Here is an 18,886-nt window from a genome sequence, read left to right as displayed (position 1 = left end):
TGGCTGGGAAGTGACATTTGGCGAGCAGCGAGTACTCAGAACAGGTGTGTGACGTGGAAGAAAGCAGCTGGCCTGGTGAGGTTGTGAAGGGCTTCACATACCACATGCTTTGGAGGGTGGCCCCAAAATCCCAAGGCCCCCAAAGGCTGCTGTGTGGTTCTAGCTTGCTCCTATCAATTCTCAGGTACATCGTAAGGAATTTGATACCAAAAATGAGCTGCTGAAGTTTGCCAAATATCTACTTTTTTAAAAAACAGAATAGTTCTGAGTTCTTTCTCTGAGAACCTCATTTTTACTCCACTGTAATTTCTGTGCTTTTCTGAGTTAGAAGGATTCTGGCAAGTTCACACAACTTTGAACTGGACACTGAATATGTATAGAGTGCCTCCATCAATAGTTGTGGTGACTGTGAATGTATGTGTGGCCTGAAAACTTTCATTTTGCTTTCTCTAAAATCTACAGCCACCCCGGGGTAAGAATGACCCATGTGGCAACCACCTCACAGCCACTAGCTTCCAACAAGCACCAGTGGAGTGAAGCTCAGTGCTGGGGACTGCATGAGGCATTTACATGATTCCTTCATTTTCTCCCCAAACCCTGTGAGACAGGTGTCATTGCTGTCCCCATTCACAGATGAGAAATGGAGACACGGAGAAGTCTAGTAACTTGCCCAAGATCACACTGCAAGTCAGTGATACAGCCAGGATTTGGACCCCAGCATTCTCAATCAAGAGCCTGCAGCTGCAACACCCAGCCTGGCTGGCGTGTGCTAGATGTCCTTGTCAGAAAGATCATCCAGGAAGGAGGGGTCTTAGAATAGGAGTTTGGAGCTCAGAAGGGTTGAAAAGGGAAGCTGTGGTTTCCATTCCTGGGAAGCAGAGACCCAAGGGGCTTGGTGAGGGAGCGCAGAACACAGGAGTGGCTCTGTAGCCTGGGAGGAAACCAGGTCCCAGCCCCAATAGGCCTCAAGTGCACAGAGCACAGGCAGCCGTCCAGAACCACCCACCCTGCCTTCTGTGCACATGGCCTGTGTTGGCACTGTATGCTACTGGGTCTTGGCCCTTATCCTCTCTGCAATGTCTTGGCCCTTATCCTCCCTGCAAAGGGAAGATTAGAGGAAGAAGGAGGAGAGATAGAATTTCCATAGGGATAAGGCAAAGTACATATTTTTAGAGGGACACAGATGGGTTGGTGGGCGGAGGAAGGTGCAGGGAGAAGCGTTATGCAGCGTTCGCGGAAGGGGCTGAGTACGGGTAAGCAGTCCACAAATCCAGCTGGCTGGTCTGATTTTAGACCTTACTAGCTCAGCGATCCCTGGCAGGTCTGTTAAGGGGGTTCTGGGATATGAGGAGAAAGATGTCTGTGCTGCATGATTCCTGGCAGGATCCAGTGACATGAGGCCATGGCCATGCATGTGCTTTGGAGGCATGAGGTGGAAGCTGTATTTATGATCGCTGACCCGTAAGGCATGTCCTTAAGGAGGGGCAGAGCAGTATGAGGTGGAATCAGTGCTGCCTATGTTCAGATCTCAGCTCCTCCCCTTGCCTCACAGGCAGGTGGCTTAGCATTTCTGAGCCTCAGTTTCCCCATTTGTAAAAGGGTGATGATGTTTGGGTCTGATGTGAGCAGTGAGTGAATTAATGCATGCGAAATGCAAAGCTCTTAGAAGAAGTCTGGTATGTAAGAAGTGCCCGGTCAGCATCAGCTACTTTATACTGGAACATGCTTCCATGAATCCAACACATTTGTGAATGGATGTTTCACAGATTATAGGGCATTAACACTTTTTGGTTAAAGGATCAATGGAGAGTGATTCTCTAGGATGTCCCTGGTTCATTATTTAGCAGCAAACCTCCTGTGTGTCTGGCACTGCATTGGAGACACACAAGGAGGATCGCTCCTCCTAGGCTGGAAATATAAAGAACGACAAGGCATAGACTCTGCCTTTGGGTTACTCATGGTGAGGAAGAGAGCCAGGTAAAGACACAGCAGCCAATGGGAATGTGCCCTGAGTGGGGGAGTGTGGTGGGCAGAGAAAGAGACTGACACAGCCTGGAGAATTGAAGCTGTGAATTTTGGCTTAATAGAAATTTGTCTGATCCTGAAAGGGAGTAGCCAGGAACATTCTTGAGCTTTCTTGTTTTTACTCTACTGGGATCCTATTTGTTAAATGTGTTTGCCAAAACTATGAATGTGCACAATGTATCTCTGTGAAGTTAGAGAGAATTAAACTTGGAAACCTCAGTCCTGGAATCTGGAGTGAATGGACCTTCCATTTCGTAGCTGCATGACTCTGCACAGACCATTTTTATTCTCTGTGCCTCAGTATCTACATATTTTAAATGAGAGTATAATGATCTCCTTAGTCGGGGAGTCCCAGGAGATAAGGGCATGGACATGCTCCCTAAGCGGAGACAGCACTGTGGCAGTGTGAGCAATTGCGTGTAAGCTGGGTTGTGTTAGATGGTTTGCTTGTTCTTCAGCACAGCAACTGAATGGAAGGATGAATAGGTGAATAAATGAATGTGGTCATAATTATTTACTGTGCCTCAGCTGTGGGCACCACTCATCAGGCTAGACTTTTTCATGCCCACGGGCTCATTTAATTTCACAAGAATATTATGAATTAAATATTACAGTTCCTTTTAGAAGTTGAGAAACATCCTCTGAATAATGAAGTGGTTGACTGAGAGCCACACTGGCTAGAGTAACAGATTCTGTATAAAACCAAGTCCTGTGCATCAGTCTATCTCTTTGTTCCACTGTCCTGCTCTTTGATGCCCTGGCAGGATGATTATCCCTGTTTCTTCCACCAGGGCAAGAATGGATCACCGGGATCTCCAGGAGAGCCTGGCCCTTCAGGAACCCCCGTGAGTTCTCTTTGGCTGCTATGTGATGGCGTTGGGGTGAGCTTTGAAAGGGCTTGTGGCTCACATTACAGATTGTCCGGCCTCTGTCCCTAGAAGCGTCGGTGGGGAAATACGGGTTTGAGTGGTAGAAATAAGTTGGAGGTAAGAAGCTCCATGGGGCCCATTTTTAAGGTTTAAAGTACATATGATCATGCTCTTGGCTCTTTGTTGGCTGTAACCATAGGCATCTATGGTCTACATCCATAGGCACCCAAAACAAACATTTTTTAAAAAAATGTTTAACGAGGTTGTAGAGTAGAAGTTTGATGTTTCCAGAGGATGCGAGGACAAGGTCAGACCGAGCAACCCTTCCCACCTCGAATGACAAAGAAAGTGTGCAGCATGGAAATGGAGGTAGGGACGGGGGTGGGAGACAAAAAGGATCAACAGGTAGGTAGCAGAGAGAGCTCAATGGGCGGGTAGTAGAGAGAAGGTGCATACCAATTGGCAGAGTCCTGGTCAGCTAGATAGCAAATACAAGATTTGGGGTTCAGTCCTTGTAGGTGGGGAGACATGGTGGGAAAGATGGTTCCTTAATGGGTTCTAGGATTGGATGAGAAAAGCTCCGGCCACTAGTCTCCTTCCAATCTAGTCTTCTTGTATTTTTAGTTGCTAAAATTGGCCACCTGACTCAGAAGGCCACCTGCAACGTGTGAGTCAAATGTCAATTGTATTGGACAATGGGCTGACCAGGGCTTGGTACTTCAGATACTGCAGTGACCAGTGCATCTCAGTTTGTGAGGAACCTTCCCAGTTGGAAAATCCTGTATCCTGGGAAACCTACTGGTTTCAGGCAAACTGGGCATTTGATCACCCTAGCAGAGACCCTCTTCTTGTTGGACTAGGGACAGCTATGCAAAAGGAATCCAACTTCCTAGGAAATGTAGTGACCTCCCTCAGGAGCTATGGTGTGAGACCTGTTGCTGCTCATGAGAGAGAACAGAGGAGGTGGGGTTGGGTCATGAAACTGGACCCATCACCTCCCCTAGTGCAGAGTTGATCCTGGAAGTACTGACCCATGCATGATGGCTCCCCAGAAAAGTTGAAGTTGAAAGATTCCCGAAGTCCTTTCCCAAAATGTGATTCTACCAAGTGAGCTCTGGCCACCTCATGGGCAGTGGTATGCCATCTCACTAGAGCACTCCTTGGAGAGCTCTGCACATCTCAGGGTCTTTGTTAAATATCTGTGCCAGTTTGTTTTAGTTGTTTCGAATGGAAAGACCCTCGGCTGTCTACAGGGAGACTTCTCATCTTCTTCCCCTCCTATGACAGCACTACCAGGAGTCCCAAGACCCCGTGTCTTTTTCTAACCCATACCCCTCCATCATGGGAGGATTTGTGTGTGGAGTGGATGTCTCAGGCCTTTTGATTTCAGAGTGGTCACAAGGTTTCCGAATCTGCTTGAGTTGGTACATGACCTTGAGGAATTAATTCTCAGTTTTCTCTTTGCAGGGCCAGAAAGGAAGCAAAGGGGAAAATGGCAGCCCAGGACTTCCTGGCTTCCTGGGTCCCCGTGGGCCTCCGGTAAGCAGAGAACCCCAATGGAACCTAAGATACCTGGCTCCAGGTTGTGACGTTCACGTGCAGTACCTTCCCTGCCACCTCCTGTGTCTTCAGTTCTGTCTGCTCAGGCCATGGTGACCTGGTGTGGAGTCAAAGTTGCATCACGGTTTATGAGACAGTGGAGTACCCCGAGGTCACACCTACATGGGAATCTCAGTGCCATCACTCCTTAATCATGAGATCTTAGGAAAGTATTGTAACCTCTTATGCTTTAGCTGTCTCATTATTCAAATGAGGATAATGACAGCATCTACTTCTGAGGATTAAATGAAATCATTCATATAAAGGGATCAGCAATGGTTCCTGACCATTGCAGGTGCTCAGTAAACACAAACCATTGTAATAATGCATGTGGTGGGACAATGGTGTTGATCATGATCCTAGAACTTGAAGGATGCTTGGAAATAATTGTAAAGGTGAGCAAGTTTGAGCCATTGGGTCAGAACACGTAGGTGATTTATTCAAAGCCACGTAGTAGGTTTGCGCTCCAGCTCATCCTTGAGTCAAGGTCTTTTGACAGCTTAAGTCAGGGGGAAGCTGTAAGGAAATCTTTGCCAAGTTTCTGGACAAACAGATGCTAAGGGATTCAAACATTTCCAAGTGGAGCCCTCTGGTGTCATCTGCATATTGCAGTCCACTGCTTGGACTGCTGACCTGATGAATGAGGCTTACATGCAACATGCCAGAGTAGAGAGCTTGCCCATGTTCTTGTCCATTCTCTCCAATTGAATTCTGACCCCTCTGCATGCCCCACTGCCATCCAAGCCCAGCCTGTTGGAGGTGGTAGCCCCTCTTACCCTTTTCTACCATGCTGCCCAGGCTTTGCATGGTCCCATTCACTGATTTTTACATGGGCCTATGCACTCCCTTGCTAAAGGCCAAGTCTCCTTCTCCATCCCCTTGTTAATCATGTGCTGCCACTGAGCAGCTGGGCACCCACTCCCGTGGATGCCCTGCAGCAATTGCTCCTGAGTCATGATAAGAATGGGGTGTTTGTCCAGCCCTTACTACATGCCTGCTGCTGCCCAGTGTGCTTTAGGAGAATTAACACGTTGACACCTCACAGTAATCCTTGAGGCAGGTGCAACCACTGTTCTCATTTTACAGATGAAGACACTGAGGCACAGAGAGCTTATGGAAGTTGTAGGAAGGTTGTTTTAGGTCACAGAGTCAAACAGTGGAGGAGCCAAGAATTGAACCTGGAGCCCAGTGTCTTATTGGCTTCTTGTTTCATACATTGTGAGCCTGCTTCTGAGAGAGGCCTCCTGACTACAACAGGACTATTTGTAAAACTGATATCCTGGAGGCCCTCCTGGTGGAGTCATACCCATCCCATTGACAAGGAGCTCTTAACCTGTGGCTCCTTTTCCTAACCTGGGGCGATTTTTTGCTTTCCCCTGCACAGGCTGGCCAGAGAGCCTGTCTGGGATGTCCTTGGCCAGATAGACCATCGATTGTTGTCTTTGCTGGAACATGACTTGAGTGGAAATGTCAGTTTTAAAGACAGCCTTAGTACTGACATTGGGCTGATGCTGCAGAGCCACTGATATTCTGTTCTGTTTTCCAGGGAGAACCAGGAGAGAAAGGAGTCCCAGGCAAGGAGGCAAGTATCACATGCCCACTCACCCCTTGGCAACCCTTTCCCACGGATGGGCAATCTATGCAGTCTCAGGCCCTCGGCTTAGAAGGGCCCACACTTGCCTTAACACTGTCTACCTTCACTGTTTTGAAATCCTTAATGCCTGTTGAACAAATTTTGCCAGGAGCCCCACAGATTATGTAGCCAGTGCAGGGGCACCATCTTGATATGTCTATTTCATTTGTTTAGCCCTCAGCATCCAATCCAAGCTATTAACAAATCCTGTCAACTCTGACTTCAAAATACCTGTTGGTTTTGTCTAGTTCTCTCTGTCTCTGCCCCTGGGACTCTAATCTAATCTGTCACCTGCTCTCACTTGAACACTGCAGTGATCCCCTTATGGATCTTCGTTTGTCCAGTCTTGCCCCTCCATAGTCTTTCACCCAGCAGGCAGAGGGTCTGCAGAGCATAAGCATATGGAGACGCTACAGTACAGCCTGCAGCTCTGCCCTTCCCCTGCTCTCTCCGTGGAATCAGGCTGCCGCAGTCCCACCACTCCCCTCCTTCTCTAAGCTCCAGTCACTGGCCTCTTAGCTCCTGAGATACACCAAGTTCTTTTCCAAGGGCCCACTTTTCCCATGCTTATTCCTACTCACCCTGAGGTCTCAGCTGAAATGTTCCTTTTGCCAACTTTCCTTGACACTGAAGCAAAGCAGACCCCTCACAATGCTTGGTTTTAGCACCCTGCTCTGTTCTGCTGTAGCCCAGGAGACCAGCACAGACTAGATACCAAAAATATTTGATGAGAGATGAACAGAAGAATGATTGAATGCAGAGAAAGTAGGTCTGTGGAAATTAGCTTCTCCGTTGCAAAGCCTGCATCCTCCCACTTGAATGAGGATGATGCATTTTTACTCTGTGCCTTTGGGTCACGTTCTTAACTGCAAAGAGGTGGTCACTTGCTTAAAACTGAATCGGATAGCTTCATGCTTGGAAAGTGTTTGCACCTCACCCCAGCCACAGGGTGCCACTCACTGGGTGTATCATCCACTCATTGCCCAATCACTGTTTCCTCTGCTGTCTGGATTGAGGTAAAGAGGAAATACCTGTAGCTCCCATTTCTGAGTGTGCATCGGCCCCATGTGCTTGTACTTGGGCTCCTGCTTAAACGAATTCTCTCTGGACTTCTCAAATAAATTCTAGGCTAAGCAGGCATCCTAGGTCTTCGAGATCTGATCTAGCTCTCCCCTTAGAATGGGAGCCTCCTGCTTCCCCATGCCCAATATGTCTCCATCTTCTCCCATCCAAGGCTTGGTCCTCACTCTTCCACCCATGTGGATTGCCTTTCCTGCCACCTTTTGTTGTTCAGTTTTATCCAACTTTCAAGGCTCCATGCTTCCCAACTTACAGATTCACCCAGGAATACCGAGGCAGTTTTTGATAATTACGTTACAGAAATTAAATCAGTCTGCCTTGTGTTAGAATCAATTCCTGCCCACCTCCACCTCGTGGACAGGCTATGAACTCTGTGAGAATGAGGATCATGTCTTATCCCTGTCCTCTGTGTAGGTCTCAGGGCTGAACATGGCAACTGCATGAAAGGGATGTAGCGAATGTTTCTGGGGCTGAAATGGCCAGGCTCAGAGGAGGTCAAGAGTACTCTCTTTGACTTTCTTCTCTTCAATCTATCAACCAAGTCTATCAACCAAGAGATGGGACAAGAGCCCCTTGGCTGAATTTCCTTTCCCAATATCAAGCTCTGCTTTCCAAATGTGTGCTGTCTGAGAGGCAGGCAGACAAGCATACCTTGGTCATCATATCTGGGGAGAAAGAAAGTTAGGTGTCAGCTGGCAGGAAAGTAACCCATGCGTGAGAATGGACACTGGCCAGAGGGATTAGCCAACGCTTTACAGAGGAGATGGCAGAGGAGCTGGGGGCAAAGGGGCAGGAAAGAGACATTCCAGGTGGAGACCATGACAGAAGCAGTGGGCACTGTGGGCTGTGTCCCTTGTTCCCTGATGTGACTGCCCTCCAGGAGGGGGTGGGGTCTGTGGGAACATAGAAGAGGGCCACTTCTCTAAATGCTGGGTGGTCAGGGGGGCTTCCTGAAGAGGAGACCTGCAGGCCAGGTGGGAAGTAGGTGTCTGGACAGAGAGGTGGGGAGCATGCTGCAGGCACAGGGAAGACAAGGAACGGAGACCATGAGATGGCAGAACTGTCTGTCCCTTGCACTAGAGCCATCCAGGGCAGTGACAGCCTGTCGAAGACAACAATTCATGCAGGGCCTCCTGGGCATGTTAAAGGGAGTGGGGTTTATCCCACAAGAGGTAGGGGAGGAATCTGGAGGGGCCAACCAGGGGCTGGTGCCATCAGTCAAAGGTGGACAGTGCCAGGAGGAATAAATCAGAGGGTGTAAATCAGAAAGGAGCCCTCGGGGGACCTTATATCTTGAGGATCCCTGGTCCTCAGCATGCAGGACTGTGAACAATATCCAGCGAGGCAAGGACGCCAGTGCAGAGGGCCTGGGGCAATGATGGTCCTTTCTTTCTCCTTGCAGGGGGTCCCTGGGAAGCCTGGAGAGCCTGGATTCAAAGGAGAAAGGGTGAGTGGAGAGCACAGGCGCCTGGAACACGCCAAACATGACCTTTGCACAGTGGTCACGGGATGTTGAGCCTGGCCTTTGTCCAAAGCACTTAGTAAACATCCGCCTGGATCACGCCACCTGTCGTGACTTTGTTCACTTTTTCCTGGATGATCACCAGCCCCACAAAGGGAGGTTCTTTTCCTCCCAGTATTGTTTGTACTTGATGTTATTATTATTTTTTTCCTTTTTTCCTTTTTGGTTATTAGTTTAAGGACTAAAATCATCACAATGAGAGATTCAAAGGCAAGCCTTGGGAGACATTGACAGATTTCTTTCTCCCCATGTGCGAATGCCCGCCGAGATGGGCTCGGCTCCCGAAGTGCCGATTTGCCAGGAGCCAAATTTGTCGCTGGAGGTGACAAGGGAACAGATTTTCCCATAATGAATTGCCTTGGCGTTATACCCAGAAAGCCTTTCTTTACATTTCATTTCTCCAAAAAACAACAGGGGAAAAGACTTCTTTTTTCTTCTTTTTCTCTCTTTTTTTGCTGAAGAGCCTGTGGAAGGCGGACGCGTTCTCACACTCACGACTACTGCTCCCTTTGGAGGCTTTATGTGTCTCGTTTGCCCACAATCCTGCGTTTGGTCAGCCTCACGCTGTCACACTGTTGCACGACAGGGACACGGACGTCCCAGGCACCCCCAGCCCACCCCCGCTTGTTTTCCATGGTCCTGAAAAGAATTTATCTCGGCTTTCTTCGCAAGTGGGGTGGGTGGGGAGCCGGCTGGCTTCTCCCACAGTCAGAGGAGTAAGAAAAGTGGGGGCAGAGTCTCAGGGATTCTCCCCCCTGGATCTTCCTCCTGTCTCCTTCCCATGACTTTGATTCCTCTATCCTGTGGCTTTTGGTTCCTGAGCGATGGAGCCAGGGACGTGAGAGACATGTGGCTGAGAAGGCGTTGACGTTCCCCCTCGCCCCTCCGAGAATGCGACTCAGGTGCCCGTGGGAGCTATTGGCACAGGATATGGGCTTGAATTTTGGTTGAGAGCCAAGGAACTCAGACCACCAATGGCATCTCTTCTTTAATACCTAATCAATACGTGCAGAGCTTGCCTTTTCCCTGTTAAGTGCTTTCATGGCACATTGCCAGGGAGCCATTAGACTACCCTTTTCTTTGTACTCTGGGAACATTTGAAATATGGGACAAGTGCTGTCACCACAAAGTGATTGTGAGACATTTAATGAATAGAAAATGCTGTACCACACATGAGATAGGGCCTTGGCATCCAGGTGTACAAATACCAGGACTTTTTACTAGACCCCTGAATTCAAGATCACTGACAGAGATTGCAGCGTCCTGTGAAATGCATCACGCCTGGAAAATTGAAGTGACTTCTTTGGATCTGCTCAATTATTATTTTTGAATTCATTGATGTTGGGTTATTGTTGAAATATTAAAAGCAATACAGGTACATTGTTCAACAGTGAAAATTGCAGGACGAGTGAATGCAATGAAAATTATGTGCTTCTTTCACCCCTTAGCCCCAACCATCTCCAGGGTCTATCACAGTGCTTTTCCTTTTTATCTTTTCAGAGGGAGTCTGTGCATACAGAATTATGTGCGGTGTGTGTTATAAATGTGCATTTACCTTGTATTTAACCCCCTCCCCACTCTGAACATATCATATGTTATCTATTGTCTCACTCCTTGCATTTTTCATTTAAGTGCCTATGTTAGAGATGGTGTGGTGACTGCACCATTTTCCTTTTCTGTGGCTCTGGGTCATGTTGTCAGCCATGCCACACATTTACAGTTACCATCTGGTGTCTCTTCTTTTTCTCCCTGAGCCTCCCTTTCTCTGCTACATCCCAGCAATGGAGTTCCATTATCTCTGAGGCCATTAATGTGGCTGCCATATTTTCAGATCAACCAATCATTTGAACTTGCTGGTCAAACACACAGTAGCACATAAAGGCAGAGGACTGGACTGCCCTGGGCTTGCCATAGTTACCAAATCACTGGTCTAGCACTTCCAACTCTGGGTCAGCCGTGGGGAGCATTGAGCCCTAGGCAGTGTTGGAGGCCATTGGATAATCCTCTGTGAACTCCCTAGAGCTGAGAGAAAGGAGGAGATGGCCTGGGAGGGAGACACCTCTGTTGAGAGAGGACCACTGTCTCTCTAGAGAGCAAAACCAGGCCAGAAACGGGTCAGCAGCTCCACCATCAGTCTCAGTTGCCAGGGCCAGCCTTCTCCAGGTAGCCCGAGGAGCTGCACTCTCGGGATTAAGAATAGGATTGGAATTCCGCAATCAACATTCTTATCCTGTTTTCTATAGACTAGCTGTGTGACCATGGGCTGGTGGCTTTCTGTCTCTGGGCCCTGCATGTTTCCTTTTTCTTTTTCCTTTCTTTTTTAAAAAATGGAGTCTCACTCTGTCATGCAGGCTGGAGTGCAGTGGCATGATCATAGCTCACTGCCGTATCAAACTCCTGGCCTCAAGTGATCTTCCCACCTCGGCCTTCCAAGTAGCTGGGATTATAGGCAATTGCCACTGTGCCTGGCTAGTTTTTTAAAATATTAGTTTTGCTAATGATGGGGTCACAACATCTTGCCCAGGCTGCCCGTGTTTTCATTTGTACAATCAGGATGGTGCATGTGATGGATTCTGGGGCTCTTCTCACCCCAGGCCACACATGGGCCACCCAGGGCCAAGGTCTCCCTTTCAGTGATCTAAAAGGCAGACTGGGGGAACCTTTTTTGCAGCCGCATGGGGTACAGCTTCCAGCCCTGAGACACACGCTAATATGCTTCTCGCCTCCTTAGGGAGATCCTGGGATCAAAGGTGACAAAGGACCTCCTGGTGGAAAGGGCCAGCCTGGGGACCCTGGAATCCCGGGCCACAAAGGCCACACAGGCCTGATGGGTCCCCAAGGACCACCTGGGGAGAACGGACCAGCTGGACCCCCAGGGCCTCCAGGCCAGCCGGGATTTCCAGGACTGAGGGTAAGGATGCTGATACAGCTTTGGACTCGGGGCTCTTCGGGGCCTTAGAGGTAGCCAGGGAAGTGTGTGGACTTTAGAGACACTAGGCTACAGATCCCAGTCTTCCAGTGACTGAAGGTGTGACCTGGAGCAGGCTACTTTTCCTTTCTGAATCTGCCGTTCCTTGTCTGCAAAAAGGAAAAACAAAATCCTCTTTTGATTTATGATGATCAAGTGAAATAATGTGCCTAGCTTAAGAAATGCTCAAAAATAGTCCCTCTTCTGTTCAACCCTCTTCCTCAGTGGTAATGAATCCTTAAGACTTCATTTCTTGGGCTGTAGAACTCTTCTGCCCAGGACCTTGTGCAAAAGGCAGTTGAGAAGATACCCAGTCCCCAGGGGTCTGAACTTCATTGTGGGATGGTTCCCCATCCATTTGGATGCCTGGCTTTGCCACTCTTGTATCTGCCGACCTAGAGTACTCCTGCTTCCCCCTGCATCTCTCTTTTTCCAAAGCTGGGAACAAGGGCTTATTTAGAGTGACTTTTTTTTCTTTCTTTAAACATCCTTTATCCTAGTGGCAGAACTTTCATTTTACACAATCTCGTGACACAGGCATACATGGGCTATAAAAAGATAGACGCAGAACTCCCCTGGTGGAAGTCCATGTGACCACCCCTTCCTGCTCGGCAGCCCATATGGTCTCCTGGAGACCCTTTTATTTCTCAGAGCCCAGGTCTGGATGACCTCCATGTCCCTGCCACTTCTGATGCTCTGCAGTTGCGTCAGTTCCTGGTGGCTGTGGTCAGCCTGGGTTTCAGCTGCCCTGAAAGATGCCAGGCAGCTAGAGTCTGTCTCTTGGCCAAGTCAGTGGAGAGGCTGGAGCACTCAGCTGGCTTCCAAAGCCCTCTTGGAGCTTTGCCAAGTTCTGTCAGTCCTGCTGCTATGGGCAGTGATGAGAATTCTGGGACTAATATAAAAGATTCTTGGTCAGAATAAAAGAATAAGGAAATGGAATCTATCTCATGCCAGGTATGGGGCTACAGAGATGAGCACAGTAAGACCCCTGCCCTTGAGGGGTAGACACTGCCCTTGAGCAGTCAGACAGGAAGAGACCAGCTCTGTACAGCTTGAGGACAGCTCCTCCAGGTTCTTCTACGAATCACATGCCACTGTGTGAGCTTGGAGACAACATTGGCTTCTCTGGTTGGCAAACTCATCAGCTTCTGTGAACTAAGCACCAGGACTTGGTGAGAAAGTTGTTTAGAGCCACAGTGGACCTAAGCAGGGAAAGCCAGACCACAGGAACCAGAGTGGCCAAGTAGCCAGGCAGAGGAAATCCACCCGAGTTAACATGGAAGGCAGCCTGTGGGCTATGTCCGAAAGGTGGACACAACTTTGGCAGGGAGAGATTAGGGGCCAGATTGCCCAGGTCCAGTGCTAAGAAGGGAGTATGAGTGGAATTAATGGGCACAGTGGCTTGATCAGGAAGGAAATCCAGTGAATAAGCTGGAAGGGTATGGAAGGAAGGGCAGCAGTGGCTCGGAGAGCCCAGAGTCCGCGTTGCTGTGTAAAATGGGATGATGCTGCCTGCATAACAGAAGGGAGGAAGGGATTTGAGACATGGAGAAGATTGGGTTAGGAACATGTGCTTCCCTGTGTGGGTATATACCACCTACGAACTTCCTGGCTTCCTAAGTCCTCAGGTTCTTAGGTGGCAGAAGTTACTGGGAAGATCAATGACTCCACCTTCCCTCCCTCCTAGGGGGAGTCTCCATCCATGGAAACCCTGCGTCGGCTTATTCAAGAAGAACTGGGGAAGCAGCTCGAAAGTGAGTATCTGGACTGTGCTATGGTCTTGCAGAGAAGAGCCCAGGAAGCAGTCCTTTCATTCAGCCTTGAATGCTTTTGCATCCTGGAGTAAGAAAAGCACTTGACTGGCAGCTCAAGTGTAGATTTTCAGGGTTGAGGAACGCCCTGAAGACTGTCTGTCCTTTATCTGACACATACTTTCTCTAGTTCACTTGATTACCTCTAGTGAAGGAGAGCTCACTATCTACAAAAACAGCTCTGCTATGATCAATCATTTATTCTGTGCATTGAGCCACTTATCTAGTCTGTAAAGAATTTTGGTTATTTACTGCTATGAACCTCATGAAACTCACAGTCCAGAGGAGGAAGTAGATAAACAAATAGACAAGATGATTTTAGTAAAGTCAATAAAAGTTCTTAAATTTTATTTTTCACAGCAGGCATTAAAAGAGGACAGATGAATATACCTAAGATTGTTCAGAGGCCAGGGAGTGGATTAATGAAGGCAACCTGGAGGAGGGGCCATGTGAGCTGCAAGTTGAAAGATGAAATGTAACCCCAGGTCTATGGAACAACATGTGTGAAGGCGCTGAGTGGGGCAGGCAGGCCTAGTGCTTTCAAGGAACTAAAATCCTTTCAGTCCTGTTGCATTGACTCATTGTTACGTCCCCAGGTCTAGCATGTGCCTGTGTGTAGCAGATGCTTAGGGAGGGAGGAAAGTAGGAGGATGGTAGTAATCATGCCAGCATGTTGGCATTTGCCAAGATCAGGTGAAGTTCTCAGCACTTGCAAGTGTTAATCCAAAGAAGCCTCCAAACAATCTCATGAGGCTCATGTAATTATTGTAAGAATTGTTAGAAGCAGAATTATTAGGGGCTAAGTAACTTAAGGTTGATGAGCTGGGAAGATCTGGCCAGGATTTGTACCCCAGCCTCACTGAAAGTTCTGTGCTCTTCATCACCAAATTGTCTTGAACAACAGCCATTCCCATTCCCTCTGCAATGGGAAGTTAGAGGAGAAGAAAGTCACACAAGATTTTGTTACAGCGAAGAAGAGAAATCCATAACTACTTTCTAGGCGCACAAGGACAGAAGGGGAGGGCACTTTTATTCACATGATCATGTCTCAGTTATTTTGCACCTCCCGTTGTGAGATTCTGTGCTGGGAGCAAGGACACAGCTGTAAACAAGACGGCCCTCCTTCCTGTCCTCTTGGAGTGTCCAGGGGAACACGGTCCATTTCCGTACAGGAAAAAAACATGGTCTTTTTCCTGTATGGAAATGAGGGCAAAGGACTGTTTTCTGGAGCACACATCGAGTGGGTGTTGGGTGGGAGAAGGAGGCGATGAGAGGAGGGAAATAAGGACCAGATTGGTGGGTACCATGGGTAGGTGGTGTTCTGAGGTCTCATGTGTGTAGATCTCTGAGTTCTACCTTCTGAATGTTGGATTCATCAGTGACAGAAATGGCCTTTGCTTTTGGGGGATCTCTAGCCCAAGAGCAGAGACAAGACCCCTTTCAAATTGGTTTGGATAGAGAATCTGCTCGGCTAAGTCATTTCTTCCAAACAGGCCTTTGAGGAAGGAGCATGCACTCCACTTTAAAGATGACAAAATCAAGGCTCAGAAAAGTTGAGCAGTTTGTCAGGTCACAGAAGTGGACCACCTGTCTTCCTGCCACCTTGTGAGAGGAGCAGTAGAAGGGAGGTACTCTGGGAAGTGATCAACCAGGCAGTCAGAAGAGCCTGACTCTGCCTTGGTTTCCCTATCAAACGCCGGGGGCCTTGGGTAGCCTCCCAGCCTCTGGTCTTGGTCACACTGTCTGCAAAATAGCAGTTTGGGCCTGATTACCTATGACTGCATGGCAAACTGCCCTTGGTGGCCACCAGATGGGCATATATCCCCTGTCCCATTGAAAGGCTGCCAGACCAGCACTGGACCTCTGGGTCTTTAAATCAGCTCTGTCATACTAACATTTTAGATGTGTAGGATCTCCAGTGACCATCGTGTCCCACCCTTTAGCTTATAGATGAGGAATTTGACATTGGAGAGGAAAAGTGAAGAACATAGCTTTGTGGAAGCCACTTATCTCCTCCATCCCAGCGTCAGTTTCCCCAACTGACCATTGCAATTGCTACTACTGCTACTGCTGTCCATGCTACGATGGCCTCCATCGTTCTGCCCCTGAGGTAGCAGCCAGCGTCTCCTGAGCACTTAGCAAGTGCCAGGCACTATTCCACATACATCATCTCACATACTCCATCCTCATTTAGCCCAGTGGGGTAGGTGCTAGTTCATTATCTCCATTGCATAGAAAGGGACACCAAGGCTGGGAATGGTCGAGTAGCTTGCTCGAGGCCACCTGGCTGGCCGTGGCTGTCCTGGGATCCCAGCCTAGGCAGACCTGCTCCAGGGTCAACGATGAGCACTATGGTCACTACTGATTAAGTCACCCCATGGCCAGCCACAATCAGAAGGTGCCCATACAAATACTACACATATGCCAAGTGACGTGTCATTGATATTGTTTCCGCAGCTATTACTGGCCCCTTGGTTCTGAGTTGGCAGTGAGTAGCCATCCTGTCCTATGTCCACTCTCCATTCTTCATGAAATGCCTCTCTTTTTCCTACTCCACAGCCAAACTCGCCTACCTCCTGGCCCAGATGCCCCCAGCGCACATGAAGTCATCTCAAGGCAGACCCGGGCCCCCAGGGCCCCCTGGAAAAGATGGGCTTCCAGGTCGGGCCGGCCCCATGGGGGAGCCAGGTCGTCCTGGGCAGGGGGGTCTGGAAGGACCCTCTGGACCCATAGGTCCAAAAGGTGAGTGAAGACCTGGAGGAGATGTGCTCCATGTACTCCTGGAAGGTGGAGAAGGAACACGGCTGGGAGGTGGCACTGCATGCATTATTCATGCCACTCCCATTGCCTGTAGCTTGGTAACACCCAGAGTTTTGGCATCATATAATTTTATCATATGCATAAGAGGCTTTCATACTTGACATTTCTACAAAATTATGCTTCTGCTAGGAAGATTGAATCAGTTCCCTCCTACTTTCTTGTTCTCTCTCCATCTCCGCTGCTCAAGTTTCAGGGAGGTAAACAACATGCCTCCTTCTTCCCCTACCGAGTTTAGCACTGAGGAATAAGACATTTAATCTCAATGGAGATTAAATGCCAGCCTTAAAATGGGAACAGAACAGCTGTTAACTGCCCAGGTCTCAAGGCAGTGACTTATCAGGACATCAGAGCTCCAGCCAATAGAAGGTCTCTCTTTCAAACGGTGGAGGCTGTACGATTTAACTCATCACACAGTGGCCAACAGGTCAGAACACTTACTCTCTCTGCAGGAAGACAGATGTGAGAAAGAGAGAGGAAGGATTAAAAAATAAATTTAAAAAAATTATTATTATTATTTTTTTATTTTTTTATTTTTTAAATTTACTTCAAGTTCTGGGATACATGTGCTGAATGTGAAGGTTTGATATATAGGTATATATGTGCCATGGTGGTTTGCTGCACCTATCAAACCATCACCTAGGTTTAAAGCCCCGCATGCATTAGGTTTTTGTCCTAATGCTCTCCCTCTCCTTGACCCCCACCCCCCAACAGGCCCCGGTGTGTGATGTTCCCCTCCCTGTGTCCAAGTGTTCTCATGTTCAGCTCCCACTTATGAGTGAGAACATGTGGTGTTTGGTTTTCTGTTCCTGTGTTAGTTTGCTGAGCATGATGGTTTCCAGCTTCATCCATGTTCCTGCAACGGATATGAACTCAATTCTTTTTAATGCTTTCATAGTATTCCATGGTGCCTATGTGCCACATTTTCTTTATCCAGTCTATCATTGATGGGCATTTGGGTTGGTTCCAAGTCTTTGCTATGGTAAATAGTACTGCAATAAACATACGTGTGCATGTGTCTTTATAGTAGAATGATTTATAAAAGGTTGTTTAAAAAATATTTTATCTACTTTTTAAAGTTTGCCTGCTTTCAAATAGCTTATGCAATTAATAATAATTTTTGAATAAGGCAATTTCAAATAAAGATAAAAGACAGGAGACCAGCCCATAATTCACTCCTGTCCGATTAGGAGTAAGCGTGGGGCAGGGAAAAGAGCATGTGGTGTCATTTTAGCTGCTCTGGAGTGACTTGTTGGAGATAGGGAGACGGGTGCCTCTAACATTGTCCTCTTTTGATCTCCCATTTTCTTACTAATTCTTAATTTGCGTATCCATTTCCTATGATGTTTCTCCTACTTGAAAGGCTTTTTGTTAAATTTGTATATTCTAGTCCTACTCATGTGATTTCATAAAACAAAATATATAAAATAAATGTCAACAAGAAAGCATAAAGCATAGAGAACGTCAGATTGTGGCAGAATACTGACCAAACATAATTATTATAACAATAAAAATGAATGGTCTGAAGTCCCTGTGAACCAGCAGAATTTCAACTGGGGTTACAAAAGAAAATATATTACATGCAGCAGATATTCTGGAAACAATATGGCAAAACAAGTGATTGATTTAAAAAACAAGGGTGAGAGACAGTTTACTCCCATCTCCACCATCTTCATTCAAATATGATCTCAAGTGTCCTCCCAGGGGAACTGAATCACTCTGTCTCCTCTGCATGTGTGGAGTGTTTTTTAAAATTCCTACGATGGTACTTATCGCACATTCTGTTTCATACTAGAATGTTCTTCGTGCCCTATTTTATTTCTCTTATTAAATTTCAAGCTTCTTGAGAGTAGAGCTGTGTCTTACTTATCACTGCACATGCCCATGTGAGTGCTGAATTTGTTTATATATCATCCAGTTTCTTCCTGATAAAGGTTCAGGTACAATGCTTGGAAATACAGGAAGCATAGACATATAAGAGGGATGCATGCGGACTTCGGTGTGTATGGCATATGAGAGAGATTGTGTAGGTGTGTACATTTGTCTGAATGAGTCCGTATGTGTATATGAGTGTATGTATACAGTTGTCAATATGGTTTGAATATATATATGTGTGGAATTGGGTAGATGTGTGCTTGAGCAAATGTTCATATGTAAATATTCGTTTAGGAGGGAGTGTTTATTTTGGTGATTCCATATGTATATTTCTGAATGTGAGTGTGCGCTGGAGTGTGTGTGTGTGAATGAGTATGTGAATGGGAATTGGGGGTACTGTGCGGTGTGAGTGTGTGTACACAGGGTGGTTTAGACTGGAACACCGCAGCAGCCTAGTGTTGCACCTGGGCATCCCGCAACATGGGATGCCCAGTTTCTGTCGTCCCCGGGGGTCTCCACCATCAAAAGTGCATGTTTTTCTTCCCAGGTGAGCGAGGAGCCAAAGGTGACCCAGGTGCACCTGGAGTTGGCCTCCGAGGCGAGATGGGACCCCCTGGCATACCAGGTATGACTCATTCTGGAGGCTCAGGGGTAGGGTGTGAGCTACCTGGAGACCCAGCACTCCTG

At 47.7% G+C, this 18,886-nt stretch overlaps 1 protein-coding gene across 1 annotated transcript in view; it reads left to right on the top strand.

The window, feature by feature from the left end:
* The window catches only part of COL22A1 (collagen type XXII alpha 1 chain), a 336,220-nt gene that overhangs the window by 314,172 nt on the left and 3,162 nt on the right, over positions 1-18,886 (top strand). The window contains exons 56-63 of the mRNA XM_033202916.1: positions 2,817-2,870; positions 4,362-4,433; positions 6,040-6,075; positions 8,609-8,653; positions 11,460-11,639; positions 13,384-13,450; positions 16,067-16,249; positions 18,747-18,824. Of these exons, the coding sequence (XP_033058807.1) occupies positions 2,817-2,870; positions 4,362-4,433; positions 6,040-6,075; positions 8,609-8,653; positions 11,460-11,639; positions 13,384-13,450; positions 16,067-16,249; positions 18,747-18,824 (715 nt within the window). The remainder of the gene's footprint in view (positions 1-2,816; positions 2,871-4,361; positions 4,434-6,039; positions 6,076-8,608; positions 8,654-11,459; positions 11,640-13,383; positions 13,451-16,066; positions 16,250-18,746; positions 18,825-18,886) is intronic.

Source organism: Trachypithecus francoisi, unplaced genomic scaffold, assembly GCF_009764315.1.
Source record: "Trachypithecus francoisi isolate TF-2019V2 unplaced genomic scaffold, Tfra_2.0 Lachesis_group7, whole genome shotgun sequence".
Lineage (NCBI taxonomy): Eukaryota > Metazoa > Chordata > Mammalia > Primates > Cercopithecidae > Trachypithecus > Trachypithecus francoisi.
Note: the sequence above shows the minus strand (reverse complement) of the source record. Positions and strands in the feature narration are given on the sequence as shown.